Source organism: Branchiostoma floridae, chromosome 4 (assembly GCF_000003815.2).
Source record: "Branchiostoma floridae strain S238N-H82 chromosome 4, Bfl_VNyyK, whole genome shotgun sequence".
Lineage (NCBI taxonomy): Eukaryota > Metazoa > Chordata > Leptocardii > Amphioxiformes > Branchiostomatidae > Branchiostoma > Branchiostoma floridae.
Window position 1 is genome coordinate 17,412,569 of NC_049982.1, and position 17,494 is coordinate 17,430,062.

At 40.2% G+C, this 17,494-nt stretch overlaps 1 protein-coding gene across 1 annotated transcript in view; it reads right to left on the minus strand.

The window, feature by feature from the left end:
* Window positions 1–7,014: 7,014 nt before the first annotated feature.
* LOC118414298 (pentatricopeptide repeat domain-containing protein 3, mitochondrial-like) overlaps window positions 7,015–17,494 on the minus strand; it is a gene marked incomplete in the record, with an annotated part of 15,412 nt that continues 4,932 nt past the window's right edge. Inside the window, 18 exon segments of the mRNA XM_035818256.1 lie at window positions 7,015–7,228; window positions 7,654–7,742; window positions 8,082–8,145; window positions 9,214–9,255; window positions 9,534–9,602; window positions 10,126–10,220; window positions 10,850–10,935; window positions 11,233–11,323; window positions 11,689–11,767; window positions 12,089–12,195; window positions 12,446–12,474; window positions 13,044–13,124; window positions 13,514–13,564; window positions 13,862–14,006; window positions 14,410–14,492; window positions 15,436–15,496; window positions 16,250–16,337; window positions 16,496–16,578. Of these exon segments, the coding sequence (XP_035674149.1) occupies window positions 7,159–7,228; window positions 7,654–7,742; window positions 8,082–8,145; window positions 9,214–9,255; window positions 9,534–9,602; window positions 10,126–10,220; window positions 10,850–10,935; window positions 11,233–11,323; window positions 11,689–11,767; window positions 12,089–12,195; window positions 12,446–12,474; window positions 13,044–13,124; window positions 13,514–13,564; window positions 13,862–14,006; window positions 14,410–14,492; window positions 15,436–15,496; window positions 16,250–16,337; window positions 16,496–16,578 (1,413 nt within the window).

The following is a 17,494-nucleotide window of genomic DNA, read 5'->3' on the forward strand; positions in this document are numbered from 1 at the left end:
TGTATTACTCACTCACAAAGTTTCGGTCTCTGTCAGACACCATCATCATGGTAGATCATCATCATCATTTTGTCAAAGGTTCGTTAAGTATTTTTATATATTTGATTGCTAGATGTCTGCTTTGCCACACTTTTAACTGTACCAGAATACAAGCATAACTACAGGTGCCTTTAACCTGATTAGCCATATCGTTGCAATATATAACCAGTTGTGATATGTGCCCCCCAGGCCGCACGGGGCCGTGTGAGAACCTGTCCCCGACGCACACACAGCGTATGTTGTGTCTGAAGAAGTACCTGCCGTGCTCCACGTCTGCAGACTGCCCAGAGGGACTAGCCTGCGGCTGCTCGGCAGTGTGTGGGTCAGTCTGTCGGGAGACTGGAGCGGCCTTCCCAGGTGAGTTAGCCAATTACATAGCAAACAACTAACAAACAAACAAACAATATATAAAAATACTTAACGAACCTTTGACAAAATGATGATGATGATCTACCATGATGATGGTGTCTGACAGAGACCGAAACTTTGTGAGTGAGTAATACTTTAGGTGTGTTTCAAGAACCTTACTTTACAAAAAATTTACCAACATGGTGAAATCATGTGCGGAAGGTTTGACAAAATTGCTTCGCACAAACATCTGGAGCAACAGAGACCTTGCCAAAGTTGCCAGTTTCCAAAAAGGCGTAAAGAAATAGCTTTACCGATTGCCCACAACATGCATCGGACTTTCAGCCACTGGTGAGTTGAAACCGCCAAGAAAAGCTTGACTATGACAGATGGAACAGCTACTCGTACCTTGTGTACTGAAATTCTTTCCATGAAAACTTCACAAAGCATTATGATGGGAAGCCTTTCTAAATTACATAATATAAGGATAGTTAAAGAGTATAACAGTGTAATAAAAAGTCTAGACTTTGTCCGTGGCGATGAGTTTAATAAGACAGCGACACAGCAATAATCTGGCAAAAAAGGTAAGCTAAGTCTTCAAGCTTCTTTTTGAGACCAGTGGCGCTCATGAAAGTAAAAGGAAAGCGCTCGGAAAGTCGAAGGAACTGAAATAGTAAAAAGAATCTGCCTAAAGTAGTAGAAGGAAAGCACCCTAGACAGGAAAAGGAAAGTACTTGGAAGAGTAGAAGGAAGTAGCCTTGTAGAGTGAAAGGAAAGTGCCCTAAACAGTAAAAGGAAAGTACTTGGAGGAGTAGGAAGTACCCTTGTAGAGTGAAAGGAAAGTGCCCAGAATCTTAGAAGGAAAAATGTGTCACCTGCCGAAACGGCAAACATCGCACATCCTACGGCGGTAGTCAACGCCAACATCTGAGCAACACTCTGCATGCTGAGGCTGTGCGGGTGGAGAAGTCTGAGCCACAGATAGAGGCTCCGGCAGAAGTGAGGGTGAGTGGAAAGGAGCAGCAGCATTCATAGCCAGAGCTGACACGGACGACGCCACGTGCACGGGTCCCAAAGGACATCCTACGGAACCCGCCAACCAATCATTGTTCGTCTGGAACAATTATTATCATGACGCACGGAGTTCTGTTTGATGTCTGCGTCGTACGTGAACAGATGTACGTTGATTCGGAGAACGGACTTTTTCTTACTTCTCAGTAGGGGAAAAAGCGAAAGTTGTTGACCCGTTGTACCGAAGCAGTGTTGCATTCTGTTATGACGCACGCTTCTGTTTGATGTTTCACTTTAAGTGAACCGGGGCTTTCCTAATCCGAGCATGCACTTTTTTTTTATAATATGAAGCAAAATTGAAACTTTGGAATTGTCGGACTGAACCATTATGTTATTCTGACGCACGACTAAATGAACTCATGGCTGGTGGTCAGGAGGCACCTAGCTCGCCTGGAGTTTATGCAGATACTAGTCAGGTGTCTGACGCACGTATGCGTTTGCTTTCAACATTCACTAAAGCCCCGGTCACAAAGCGCGTACGATTTCTTGCGATGGTATATTCCGCATATCGTATGATGAGCGCAGTAAATCGCAGCAAAATCGTAAGCAAAATCAGCCATCGCAACGCATCGGATGATGTTCACAATTTTTCCAGCGTCGTACGATTTTTCACTTGTGTCTCTTTTGAATAGCCGCCTGGCCGCTTTTGTGCTTCTTTAACGAACAAAATGTGGACTTAGCTGTTGAATACCTTCCTATAATATCTTTAACTGTAAAAATAAATTAAAAGAGACCATGACAACAAGAATATTACAAGAAAAGTCAAATCAAGCGTGAGTACTGGTATGATTATCTCGGCCTGCTTGCCGGCTCTACGTGTCAGGCTCTTTCGAAGATCGTATCATGATATGCTATCAACAAAAAGATGCAATCATACAAAAATCATATCATAAGCATTATATCATATATATTTCCGACTCATAGAGCCTGCCTTTATGTTCGAGTTGTCCCCATGGTTATTACGATTATGGTAAACTGACCCAAGACCGACGAGAGCTTAGATTTGATCTAATTATAAACTCATGTGCATGAAGCGATCAAACAATTGTCTGCATCACCTGTGCGGGACGCGCTGTTCTCTGGTTGCGACTGTGGCAGTTGCGACTGATATATTTTCCCTTTTCGTCAATATCGACAATATCAGGGAAAACTGAAACGATCACAACATGCTAACAATTCATAAATCTATAACCTCATCAGTAGACAAAAATTGCCGTAATGAAGTCTGCTATGGGGGCAAATAAAATCTTACGACGATAGCGAAATTTTGAACATGTTCAAAATCCATTTCAGCTCTATTTTTCGTCATACGACGCTCCCCGATTTACTGCGATTGACACAGGAACGCTCTTATGACCTCATCGTACGATGCACTACGCGCTTTGTGACCACGGCTTTATATATTTAAACCATTGCTTCCGATTTTCCCCCGACTTACGACGCACTGCGCTCATACTGCGCATCGGAAGGAATCGCAAGGAATCGTACGCGCTTTGTGACCGGGGCTTAAGTGAACATGGTGACTGAGACAAAGTTTTTTCTTATTTGTAAAAAAATGACATCAGAGTGTAGTGCAAACCATCCCATACATATTTATGAGCCTAGACGCCGTTTGGAAATCCAGATGCTGGGAAATGGCGAACTTTTATAAAACGTTTTATTCATGCGTCGACGCCGACGGGCTAGGTACAGGTCACTGATATTGTGACGTAACAGCCATACGCAGAAAAGCAGAGACAGCAAGATTATTTCATATCCAAATTGTATCCAAGCGCGAGCTTTTCGTAACCCAAACGGCAGGTAGGCCACTAAAACCACGTTAAAGAAAAATACGCGACTACGCGACTCCCATCACCTGAGGCTGCTGGCCTGAATATCGCCGGGAACAGGCCGCCTGTCGAGCCATACGCTGTACTTGTACTGTACTGGTACCGACAACTACGAAGCTGGTGCGTGCGTACAGATATTTGTCATATTTAACAATGTACATGTATAAAAGTTATTATAATGTATAATACATTGAAACGTGATGGGCGTAAGTAGCGTGAATACTTCGTAAATCGACAAGTTCAACGCAACCATCACAGTCCATATCTCCTACAATGGTAGCAGATAACACCAATAACAGCTTATCCCAACTGGTTAGTAATAATTGGTGAGACTAGGAGTAGGGGTCTCTGAAAACCTGTTATAGCACATTTAAACCACACATGCCGCGATAGTGCAGCCAGTCTCACATTGATCCTCACACTGCTTAAATGTCCGCAGCATTTTGCTTAAACTTAATCCTTTATTATGACTGCAGTGGAATTAAATGGTGCTTGAAGTGTTTAAGGGCTCTATTGCCTTCCTGTGACGCAATGCAATTAATTACAACAAACCGAAGCAACGTCCATTGACGTACAAACTCGGATGCAGGGATACCAAAGCTTCCAGTAACAAGCCGTAGCAGCCGTTTTCTTCCGACTAATGCCACCCACCTTGTGGTTTACCTCATTGTCGAGCTTTAGAGCAGGCTTGTTTGCATACAGGAGTTTGTACCCCACTGCAACTAGTTCAAACTCTTGCTCAAGCCATGGGAAATCTCAGAACCCACTCTGGAAAGTCATCGTTCATACGCATGGCACTAGTTATAACTGTCAAGGGATTCTTGGAAAGTCCTCCCATGTCTGTGCACGTAGTAATAATCTCCCAGTGTACTTAGCATGATACTTTGAACGGTAGATAGGATTATGGTAATAAGCCTTGTCTTGGCAATGCCCACACTCTTGATGGATAGCTATAGGCTGGCGGAACATTTATGTAGTAAGTTATTCTCCAGACGGGCTTTCGACGTGCGGTACGTTTAGTTGTGCATACGGACGCCAGGTTGGTAACATGGGTTAACGTTAAATCTCAACGGGAACATTAACTTGTTATTAACGTACTGGCTTTCGTTTTGTGATGAGGTTCTCTAAACTTTCTCTTTAACTTTTCTAAGTTAAGTTTTGCAATTTACTTTAGAGTTTCAACATACGTGTAAGTTGTAACATAACCCATGTGTCTCGACGCCGTTGAATTTGACCACTGCGCACATCATAATTCATCAACTAAGTACTTTCTACAGGAAGTGGAGACTGGTTCAAATTATACCTGCTATGCCAGTGTACGGATAGTAAACATTTGAAAGGCTTTCTGAAAGACTGCAATTTAGCGTTGTAAAGCGGGCCCCCACGCCTAACGGCTTGTAGAGGCTCTACTGGTTCCAGGTACTGACTTTCACATCTCACAAGTGAACCTGCTGATGGGACGGTATTGTCTGGGCTTCCGCGTCACACGTACAGCGGTGTCGGTGGTCAAGGTTCCGTCACAGAAAATGTAAGCAGCATCACACAATGGCACGATTCGTGCGCGAACAATTTGAATAAGCAACCTTCGAATCTTTGATTATGTCTTCATTCGGACCCAAATCCATGGCTTCACATCAGGACCAATTCACTCCCACGCCAAATTCCTGCCCTTCCCTCCTGAAGTCTCGCAAATTCAGTTCGGTTCTGACTGCTCCTGAAGGCATTACCCTGGTCACAATATCCCTTAGCGCAGTTCAGCGAAGACACGCCTGGACGTACCCTTTGTAAATGTGTAAGTCTGAAACGTTGAAAAATTGAAACGTGCCAAAAATTATGAAGTTTGTAGGAATAACCTCTTGATCTTTCTACATCCAGTCAAAAGTTCTGCATGTTACAAAGCACAGATGTAGTCCATCAGACAACGGTGATGATTTGCACAATGTTTATCTTTACATTTTGCTGCGTAACTCAGTCCTGCATGGACAGCCTCTGAGAAGTATGATGTGACTTACTCTCATGTGCATCTACAACCTTTGGTGTTGTAAACAAGCACATACCTGCCGTCGGCGGGTTTCTGTGATGTAGTGCACTGTTCAGATCTAATCTCCAAGAACGTCATGAACGAAGAATGCTCAACGACCATGCCTCACCTTTCACCGCTTTATACACAACGGGTCGGTGCCTGGCAACTTTGGAGCACTAGTCAGTCATATCCGTACTCATTCCGTGAGGTATGAATACATGTGAACAAGGACAACCAGTTACTTAGTACAGAATATGGCCGCTTTGCAAGATTGATATACTTTGTGTGGAGAAGTGGGAGCACAAGAGATAACTGACATGGCTTCAACACGTAAAACTGTACAGAAACCGTAACCATAGCTACAAATTTGCTGAGGAGTTTGCGAAAGTTAGGATGTACATATCTCATATCTAAATAAACCGCGTTGTGTCCATTGTAGCAAGTACTGTAAATGCATTTAAGTTCGCGAGGATTTAATTTCGCGGTAGCGGGTAAAAGGACTTTTTGCGGTGGTTTTAATTTTGCGGTGCACCATAGACTGCAGTCTAATACCATAATAAAAAAATGTTCGCGGTGGTTTTAAGTTCTCGGTGGTCCCGCAAAAATTAATCACCGCAAACATTTCTGCATTTACAGTATTATGTATATCTAATTGACAATCATAACCTTTGCTCCAATCCATTATGATGTCGTGATTCCTTCTTAGGAACAGACCTAATCTTCACATGATTTTAGAAGCAGAATACAGAAAGCATTATCCTGAAGCTGCAGGTGTGTGTTGACGTCAAACAAGTCTACTGGTGACAATCTGTTGTAGCTTTAGCTCTGTTACCAAAAGGGATACGATTATCATGATTATTCTACTCATAGGACTAGTGATCTGCAGTGGTAAAGAAAGGAAACATCAAGTTTATCCCTCAACCTACATCATACATCTATTTGGATACATATGTAGACATGCTGCAGGTTGAATTATTCGGTTGCTTGTCAATTCTTTCTGATGTTGTTAAGGGAAGTTGCACATCCAAATCTTTGCTCAATGCATTTATCTTTGCTTTATTTAATTCCAAATTAAGAGCAGGCAAAACTTTTCTGTTATCATTAAAAGTCTGTATGAAAACGTCTGCATCAAAAAGTTTCAAACCTTTCTTGAATTTCAACAGTCAAATGACAAAGACTGACCTTGACAAGCAGGCCATAGAGAAACCAAACTGAGACAGACATGGTTATACAGCTTCTCAGTCATTATTATGCAAGCTGTCTGGTATTCTCCCACTTATGGAATAAGTGATGTGTCTGTTTGCGTCAGAGATTGCTGACTTGAATAGGCATGAGCCCTTTCCTTGGTCTGGTGGGATGTAGAGTTCCCAGGGGAGAATATTACAGAAGTGCCTTGAAAGGATCAAAGACCAATTTCACCACGTGGGGCAACATGCCCATCCTTAAGTATAGCAGAAGGGAACAAGCATTTCAATTTACAGCAGGGCCGTTTGAATGGTTAATCAGTATTCCCTGAACTTACTCTTACAGACAGTAGCAGACTTCCGCTCAGTCCAAATGGGGTTTTCCAGTGACCTTACCTCATACAAACCTTTTCTGTCTGTTTGGGCGACTTTCAGCTCTAAACCCATCTATAGCGAGTGGAACTTCCTAGAACTCTGACTTCTCAGTCTAAAAGGCACAACCTCTACAGGAAACACCAAGTAAAGATAATTCACTAGCTTTAATATAACACTGGGCAACTTGCAAAGTAACTCAAAACTTTCTTCAGCACTACTTATGTGTTTTTTTCAATGCAAGTCTGTTTCTTGTTCAACATGTCAATGACAGTTTTCTGCTTGTACAGAGTTACTGGTTGGTCTTCACTTCTTCTGCTCCCACACCGAGCTCTTCCTTGAGGATAGCATCTATCTCACTCCTGTCAAAAGAATAGAAACATGTCACTGCATGGATGTTCAATACAGCTGTATTCCTTTTGTTGTTTCTTTTTAACATAATACCAAACAGTTGGAAACAAAGTTATTGGTATGGTACACTACCATTTCTTGACTAAAAGAAAGGAAATGAAGGCTTTCAGTGATTCTTAAACTTAAATGGCTGTTGCAGCCTTGTAACACTCATTCCTCCCACAGTACCTGATGTTTAACCACAGCCAACTGATGAGGATAACAGAATCTGAGAAATTCACTAAGTAAATAATTTTCCATTTTTGCAACCTATAGCAACTCACTATAGCAACCTATTAAGCAGTCTTATATATGTTTTTCCATGCAATAACTACAACTCATGAATCCATAATAAATATCAAATTTGCCACTTCAATAAATGTTACATCAGACTCACTGTTTTATTTCAGTCATGGCAGATTTCAGGTTCTCAGCATATTCCACGATCTTGGGAAGTCCACAGTGAACAGCGACGCTCAAACCAGCCTGAGATTGTTAAAAATAGGGAGGGCACAAATGTATCTTCTTCATGGTCTGGTGCTCCAAGGTTAAGATAATAAAAGACACAAAAAGCAAAAGCTGTAGTGCTGAAACTTACATTTCATGATCAAAACCACTAGCCTGTACCATAACCAAATTTAGAAACACACATTGAGATGTCAAGTTGCGATTTTTACTGAAAGCTTTAGAACTGAGCTGGCAATTCAGGACACCAAATGCAAGGTGTGTTATAAGACTAGTTGTCTTCCCTTGTTAAACTTACTATGAGTCAATTCACATTTTGATGATAAATAAATGAATAATGCATATGAGTCATTTCTGTACCTTTGCTTTGGCTTTGTCCTTAGCTTCAACACAGACAGCCAGGTACTCCTCCATAGCCTCAGCCCTGCAGAGTAAAGGGATCTATGTGTCATTTGTGGGCTAACATGTAGATGTGACATGTAGATGTGACATGTAGATGTGACATGTAGATGTGACATGTAGAGGTGACATGTAGATGTAACATGTAGAGGTGACGTGTAGATGTGACGTGTAGATGTGACATGTAGATGTGACATGTAGATGTGACATGTAGATGTGACATGTAGATGTGACATGTAGATGTGACATGTACCCCCGGTAGATGTGACATGTACTAGTAGATGTGACATGTAGATGTGACATGTAGATGTGACATGTAGATGTGACATGTAGATGTGACATGTAGAGGTGACCTGTAGATGTGACATGTAGAGACATGTAGATGTGACATGTAGATGTGACATGTAGAGGCGACATGTAGAGGCGACATGTAGAGGCGACATGTAGATGTGACATGTAGATGTGACATGTAGATGTGACATGTAGAGTGACATGTAGATGTGACATGTAGATGGGACATGTAGATGGGATATGTAGACGTGACATGTAGATGTGACATGTAGATGTGACATGTACCCCCGGTAGATGTGACATGTACTAGTAGATGTGACATGTAGATGTGACATGTAGATGTGACATGTAGATGTGACATGTAGATGTGACATGTAGAAGTGACCTGTAGATGTGACATGTAGAGACATGTAGATGTGACATGTAGATGTGACATGTAGAGGCGACATGTAGAGGCGACATGTAGAGGCGACATGTAGAGGCGACATGTAGATGTGACATGTAGATGTGACATGTAGATGTGACATGTAGAGTGACATGTAGATGTGACATGTAGATGGGACATGTAGATGGGATATGTAGACGTGACATGTAGATGTGACATGTAGAGGTGATATGTAGACGTGAAATGTAGATGTGACATGTAGATGTGACATGTAGATGTGAAATGTAGATGTGACATGTAGATGTGACGTGTAGATGTGACATGTAGACTGTAAGCAATGCAGAATCAGAACTATTCCTTCTGGAAAATTTTGTTAGTCCATGCATGTCAATAAGATAAAGTAAGTTAACAACTGACCTTGGAGTTTTGGTATACTCCTTGAACAATGGAAGCATCTCACTGTTTGGGTAAGAGAACATTATGAGGGTTTACTTCAAAATCTTAACAAACATCTACAACATAAAGTATGGAAGAGGTGTTGTGTTTTTACAGGAAAACTTAGATATGGATATAGATTTTTAGACAAGGGCAAATCATAAAAATCGATTGATAACATTTTGAGTCACCCATTTGACCAACCAACTAACAGTTTGGTAAGACAATGAATGCTAATATACACATTATGCATGCCAAAGGCCTTGGCTTATAGGAGATACATGAAATATCCCAACATGCACCTGGCCTTCTTGAGTTGCCCAGCTCTGAGAAACAGGACCAAGAGATTGCTCAGAGACTCGGAGCTCCAGCTGTAAAAGATGATTCAAAGAATGTCTCAGTAATATCACAAGAAACATGCGTCAACAGATTGTTCAGAACTATTGATACAAGTCAACTGACATGTTTCCAGCAACAACACCACAAACATTACCAGCCTTGATTATACATGTTATTTTAGCAAGTTACCAGAGTATGCCAAAATTTCTATTTTTCAAAGTCTTAAAAACATTTTCTATTTAGAGATGACTAGTGTACTATTCCTAGTATTATTTCCGAAAACCTTCCAAGAACTGATGATCCTTACATCACGATAGTCCCCTGAAATGGTGGGCTACTTGTGACACCTGCTTTCTTTTTAAACAAGAGGCAGTTTTAGACTAAAAGGTTGAAGCCATGGGACCTAAGCCATGTCTGGCACTGGTTACAAACTCCAAAATCCATGTCTGGCATTGGTAATCTCCATACAGATGTTGGATCTGGTTTATAGTTTTTTTTAGGTATGTTTGGAGGATTTTTGTCCATTAGCACAAAAATATTATGACAGGCACATACCTTAGAGTTGCTCTGCGAGCTGGGGCTGTTGCCTTGTAGTAAAACTCAATGTTGTCCTTGATGTTTTGTACAACTGGCATGAACAGCAGTTGGATCTGAACATGGGCACAAAGATGGGATTCAGGGTATGGTAAAAATTTAGAGCTTGGAAGGCCATCAGGTAGGGTTTTCAGAATTACATGTACATGAAGAGTGGGAGCAGTACTAGATACCCAATCAGGGATGACTATCAAAAGGAAAAGGTGAAGGGTAAAGGACTGCTCTCCTGAATATCATTAGTACTTGTTATTACTAGCAATGCACAGTGTTACTGTACTTAGATACTTAGACCAAGAAGTTTACAACATCAATAGCTGCATACTCGTGTCCCAACATGATATTACTACTAGTATTAGGCAGGCAAACCCAAAGTCAAAAAGTTTACATTTGGCCACTGCAACTACAAATGCAAATGTTCTTCTGAAACTATACATCAATACTTAATACAATAAAATGTGTGTACTATCCACTATGCAGGAGTGCATTAGTATTGAAACGTCGATGTAGGTTAGACATCCAGGTAATAAGATACGCCAAAAGTAGTTACTCAAGCAACTGGATATGATTTTGGAAACGGTCAGACTACTTTTTGGCGTGCATTAGTATTGAATAATTCTATCAAAGATTTAAAACATCAAGCCAACATTTCTGCAGTTTTACTATCATGAAATTTGTGTTCACCTACCTCAGGGGACTGTTTCTCCCTGGCCATGAACTCAAGAACAGCCTCCACTAACTCCTGCTTGTTAAAGTGCTGCAGGGACCGAATATCTGAGCAACAAGGAGGCAAAATGGACTGAATACAAATGTACTTGTAGTGCATTGTACATGTAGCCTTAAGATTTCAAAGCAAAGTTTATAACTGTGTCTGAAAACACACTATGGAAACCATCATGACTTATCCCAGGCTAACAGTAATGTTGAGTCATTCACTCACTCCCTCGCTTGGTCACTCAGTCACTCACTCACTAACTCAGTCACTCACTCAGTCAATCACTCAGTCACTCGCTTGGTCACTCAGTCACTCACTCACTAACTCACTCCCTCACTCACTCAATCACACCTTACCTTCCCACAAGTCTGTGACCTTGTGATGCATGTTGCTGACCTCCAGTGACTTCAGGATGTTTAAGATTGAAGGCACATTTGGATAATACACCTGCAACAGTTAACACTGCAGATTAGGGGGAGTCTATGTGGTATGATTTCATGCTACATGTATGTACTTAAAGAAGGAAACTTTCATGAAAACCATAATTTAGACCTTACTTTGGAATATAAATTGGTAAAGTTTTGCTGTCAGTTCAGCTAGCTTCATGTTTAATAACCCAACCATTATGAAGGTCCTCAGGTTTCAGTTGAATTATTCATTGTGTGGGCCTTTATGCCTTACTCACATACTCAGAGAGTATTGTGTATGTGATGTCAATTATAATGGACTTGACAAATAGCCAATGCTGTAGCCTGCACTCAGCCAGCGCACACCAAGCCAATAAAGCGGTAGATATAGTGTGTGTTACCCACCGAGGGCACCAGGTTCCTGTACCACTTCCACATCTCCTCTCCTCCCTCCATCTGACAGATGAGATTCAGAAACTTTCCACTGAAACAGAAATGCCTCATTACAATATGATCAACATCATTCATCTTAATCTCAGAGTGGCTGAATATTCTGTTCACAATCATTTACACATTCACATCAACACCTTCTTTAGATCAAGCTTAAGTTGCTGTAAATGACAATACAGTGCTAACAATTGGTCTATATAACAAAAAATCTTTCTTAAAAAATGACACTGCTTTCCAACTATGGTGAGTAAAGTTGCCTGTCCTTTAAAAAAGGAAACATCACAGATTGAGCACATAAACCTGCTGAGTAGAAACAGCGAATGCAGGTACTTTATTGTTTGTGGACCATACTTACTAGTACACAGACTGTATGTATGCATCTCCCAGGAGCCTCCAGTTTTCCCCTGTCTCCTGTAACTTGTGCAGCCGATAGGCAAGCTCAACATCATTCATGCGGAGGCACTGAGGAAGGGAAAGTTCAGAATAAATTACTGTTCTTTCAGTTTTCACAAAGTACACAAAGTAACACAACAGAAAAGGGCAAGATTATCTATCTGTGAGCTTTACTGGAAATAATGATTAACTGGTGTTAAGGGCATAAGGGACAGAAGTCATTTCTTAAAATCATCTGTTTTGACTTAACAATTCACCACTATTGCAATATCCAATGTCAGCAACAAACAAGTTGCTTTTCGAATGTTTCTTGACTTACCATGTTCATGGCATCCACAAAGAAACGACCTGGAAAAAAAGAGAGAGAATTAGACTGTAGAAATGGCCAGACCCTTCAATTTACAATGAAGAAAATGCATCCCTGCTCAACTGTCATGGCTTCCCACAATATCAGGCACATATTCATAGTCCTTCTCTGCAGACTTGGTGAAGCCTTTGACATTTCTTTGTGTCATATTTCCATACAGAAGTGTCATGACGGTGCGAGAGGCTACAAGAAACATGTGACTAACACAAATGAAGCCCAGGGGCTAGCCAATATGTCTTCCTTCTGTCATTCTTGGAGAAACAGCCAATACAAATGTTTCCCTCTCTCTTTCTTCCCTCCTTCATTGTTTGGAGCTTATGATGTTCATCTTAGTTGTTAAATCTGTCATCTTAAGCTTATGAAAACACATTTTCATATATTTTTAAGAATAAATTTCAGATTTTTGGAATGGAAAGGGTAAAATTTTTGTAGGCCCCTAATAGCAAATTTCCATCCAAAGACTGAGGGATGGGTCCTGGAGACAGCCATGCTTGCCAGCCTGCTGTCGATCTGCATCAGCTATGAGTGACAAAGGTTATAATGTCCATACTGTCATCCTGGTCTTGTATTGTAAACTCCTTTCCTTCCACCTCATCCATTATCTGGTACAGCATTTGACTTGGCGGTGAATCTGTAAAAAAAAGGAGGACTTTCAGTTTCACACAGATATTAACAAGGAAACTGTAACATAATGCAATTATTCTTAATCATTTTGCTTCTTTTGGTAGCGTAGGAAGGATACAAAAATCAACACTGGCCTTTCTACTTTGTCGCCTGTCTGGTTGCCTCATATTTCTAACTTACCTTTTTACAGATGTTAGCACATGAATATACACTTATACACTTATACTAGATACGTACATAAATGCAGCAACAAAAATAATTAAAACATTAAGTAAGCAATTTTCTCATATTTTGCCATTTCATCATCATCAACATCATCATTATGCACACTACCTTTTAATATCTACCTTAAGTACATGTATGTGGTTACAGAACAGTGTGTGAATGAATACTTACTGGATGGATTGAAGATGGACATTATGTGATTATAAGTGGCCAGCGATGGTTCTGTAAACATTTAAGATAAACTGTTAGTTAGACATCTTATATGTTGTGTACATCATGTTGTATACATTTGTGTATAAACCATTTACCTTTACCACTTGAGCATCTATCAGGAAAGAACATAAAAAAGTTTCAAATTAGCATGGCATAATCAGAAGGTTGACTATTATGAGAATGATCTACATTGTGTGCAGAAGCAACATATTCAACACTAAACACTTAACATTAAAGGGATGGTCAGTTTCTAGCTGCAAGATTGCTTACAAATTGGCCAGGATGTTCTTTAAGAAAGTTCCATACCTATCCCCAGGTGAGCCATCTCCCTGAGAACATCTAAACATGACTTCCTACCAGTCATGCCACAGAAGCGGATAGACCTCAGCGTGGCGTTGAAGGTCTGCAGAGTGGGCCTGATCTTCTCCAGTCTCATCTGATTCAGCAGTTGCTGAAACAGGCAGGCAGAATGTGTGGGGAAAATCACATGGTGAAGAAAAACAAATCTGACCTGCTTTAAGAGATTCTTGAAGTAAAAGAAAATCAATGACCAAAACGAATGGACTATGAACGCTGAGCTTTTGCTCTACTATGTTTTGTAACCTGCATGTGTATTGATATTTGTTGATAGATTTATTAGGACTCAATGTAATAAATTTCATATATCTGTTATATTTCATCTGACCCTTACCTCCCTCACGACCTCAATGAAAAGTGGCCTGCAGGCTGATTTGAGCTTCTCATTGATAAATAAAGGATCAAACAAACAGTGGATGGAGCATATGTTCAGTAACTGTTGCCTGTTTGTTGGCATGTTCTATAGATGATATATCAAACATAATATGTTAGAATACCTGAACAAGGTCCCATCTCTCCTCATACCGGTCTCTGACCTCCTTGACTGATTTGATAAGAGCATTGTAGGTGGATGCATCAGCTACAACAACAGTGGAACAACATTCAGATCACACTGTAAACTGTAAATTTCATCACATCAGCCTATCTCAAACTGAATCATACAGCTTATAAATTGCCAGATGATTTGTATCGATATTGGTATCATTAGTAGTATTTATTTGTTATGATTAGTATCATTGTTTACATCAGTTTCATTACTATTGTTATTTATTCATTTCATTTATTGTTTATTGATTTTATGTTTGCATGTAAATGTTTCATGTGATGCAGGGCTCCACTGCAAAGCGGTGCAATAGCACTGAGTTGGACAACCCTGGGTAAAGATGACATAAATAAATAAATAATAAAATAAATAGATGGCAGGAGAGAGCACTTTTGTAACCACAAACTGAATAAGGATCAAGATTAGTTTGAGCACTTGTGTACAAGGATAAAGAGCTTAAGTAATATTTTCCTCATGTTCATATTTTGGTGGCTCTGTCCTTGGTGCTGAATTTTCTTTCTGATGGAAACCCATTCGTGCGGTCATAGATTCTGACCTTAGAAGTGAGACTTTACTTGTCATAAGGATTTCCTTCCACTAAACACCCCCTTTCTATCAGTAGTGTGACATGATAACAGTTGTAGGAAACATATGACTATGGCTCTGTCCTTGGTACTAATGTCTTTATTCATGCCAGAACATCTTTGCATTACCAATGCCTTTGTACTAGGACATACTGGTACTGTCAATAGTGTTGTCCCTGGTTCTGACTGTCTGCTTTCATTTCTTTTTTGCTGTGACAAAACTACTTACTCTGGATATCATAAAATTATTGATCATCCTGACATTTAAAGCACTTGTGACCATATACCGACAAGCTGAAGCGGTTAGAGAGACAACAACAACATCCTGACAATAATTTTGCAACTTCCTTCAGAAGATATACATTTCTTCAGGCAGGTTGTGGGTCTGCACATACCTCGTAATCCTTTCTGCTGCATGTCATTATATGTTCTAAAGGCCTGGTCCGCTGCCTCGTACTGAAGGAAACAGGGATACAACATGATGAGTACATCTGTCATGATTGGCAGGTCTCCATGATTTTTTTTTTCAACCTTTATTTAACCTTGATACATCATTTGGCCTGAGCCATTTTTCAAGATTTCAAGGGTGGAGGAGGTCAGAGGTCTAAATACCTTCTAAATACAATGCAGTACACAAAAGATACAGTTCAACATTCCATAAATACTTTCGTATTCAACACAATATCAGTCCATCTCATAGTCCATAGTTACATAATTTCTAGTCGAGTCAAGTTCTTAAACGACGATAAAGAGGGCGCCTGCCTCAAGTTCTGCCTCAGACTATTCCACAGAACTGTGCCTGAATGATGTTGCAGATTACCAGTTGTCACAGCTTGTTTATCATCCCTACAAATTACAATATGATCCCTGTGATATCTAACTGTACATGTATTTTGAAATGAATCTGGTGCAGTTAAAAGTCCCAAACTTGATTCTACAAAATAACAACGCATCAAAATGAATTGTTTTATTGCAGAGGTGCTAGTTTGGTACAACAAATGACTTGTTGTTGAATGGCAAAAATCTGAGTCGGCACAGCAAGTTTCTTAGTGTCATAAAACTTAAAAGAAGCAGTCCTATTGTAGTTTTTTTCACAAATCATTTCAAACAGAATATATGACAGGTATTGTCTGAACTTAGAGAAAAGCCATACCAAAACCATGTTGTAAATCTTAAGTCAGAGGGCAGCAGAAGTACGTCAAAACCAACCTTGACTAGACCCTTGATGAGGCTGCAATAGTTGCGAGCGCTTGGTTCAGCAAGGGAGTTGAACAGTCTGTCTGCATCATCTCCATCCCTACAGTCATGAGAAACACAATTTTATATCCATATGTCATGAGGAGGCAGAGATGGAAGTCTTACAGAGGTAAATCTTTGGTGATGGCTGTTTGATCTCAGACACTGTAAACATCATAAAATGTTATGGAGTTTCTACAATATGTGCAGTTGTCTCACCTCCAGCGATGTACAGCAGGCTCATTTGCCCTCCTCATTCTCCCCTTCACATTACCCTTACGTCTGGGGGGCTCTTCACTGTCCTGGGAGTCAGGTCAAATAAGTGATATAAATATGATATGTACAATATCGTAAAAAGAATATATTTTGTGACAAAAGTGCACAGATTTTGTGTTTCCAAACTTTTAACTGTAGCAATATGGTAAGTCAAAAGAAAGACTAGCAACAAAGTGTACTGTAAATACATTGACTATTGAGGTCGGTACGTAATATTGGCCATATGAGGGAAACGCTCACGGCATTCAATTTTAGAGAGAGGTTTTTTTCTAGCTGGCTTCAGAGTAATCAAATTATTGTGATGATGAAATTTTAGCAGTTAAATACTGACTGCTGAAGTCGTTAAAATTAAGAATCAGGTCTTCTTCTGAGGTCTTGGAACAGTCCTATCCATACTTAATATGTAAACATATTGTAAAGAAATCCCGTGCCACGGCTCTGAAACAATTGTTAAGTGTCCAGACCTCCTGCTCCTCTGGACTGAGTAAGTTGGCCTCCTGTACTGGATCCTTACTGCCATGGAAACACAGCAGGTCCAACAGGTCATCTGTCATGTCCTGGGAGACTGTCCCACCTGGGCATGGATAGATTAGGCAAAACTTTGGCTTAGAATAACACTGGAGTGATCATGGTTTACTGTGTCCTACACAACAGAAAGCAACCCATTTCAGTAGTGTACTAGACTAGCAATTAATAAAAGGATGGAATCCAAGTGCTTGTTAGGCAATACCACTTTGATCATCTGTTTCTTGATATTTGGGGCAAAAAGAATTTGAGGTGAAATAAAAAATTAATTAATTCAACATGCATAATAATGAGGAAGCTATACTAAAAGCTGACATAAAATGGCTGTAAGTGTAAGTTTACAAAAGTAAGTTAGAAAGAAAGTAAAACAAAATCAAGATAGATTGTTTGGATATAAATCAATGACATACAAATGCA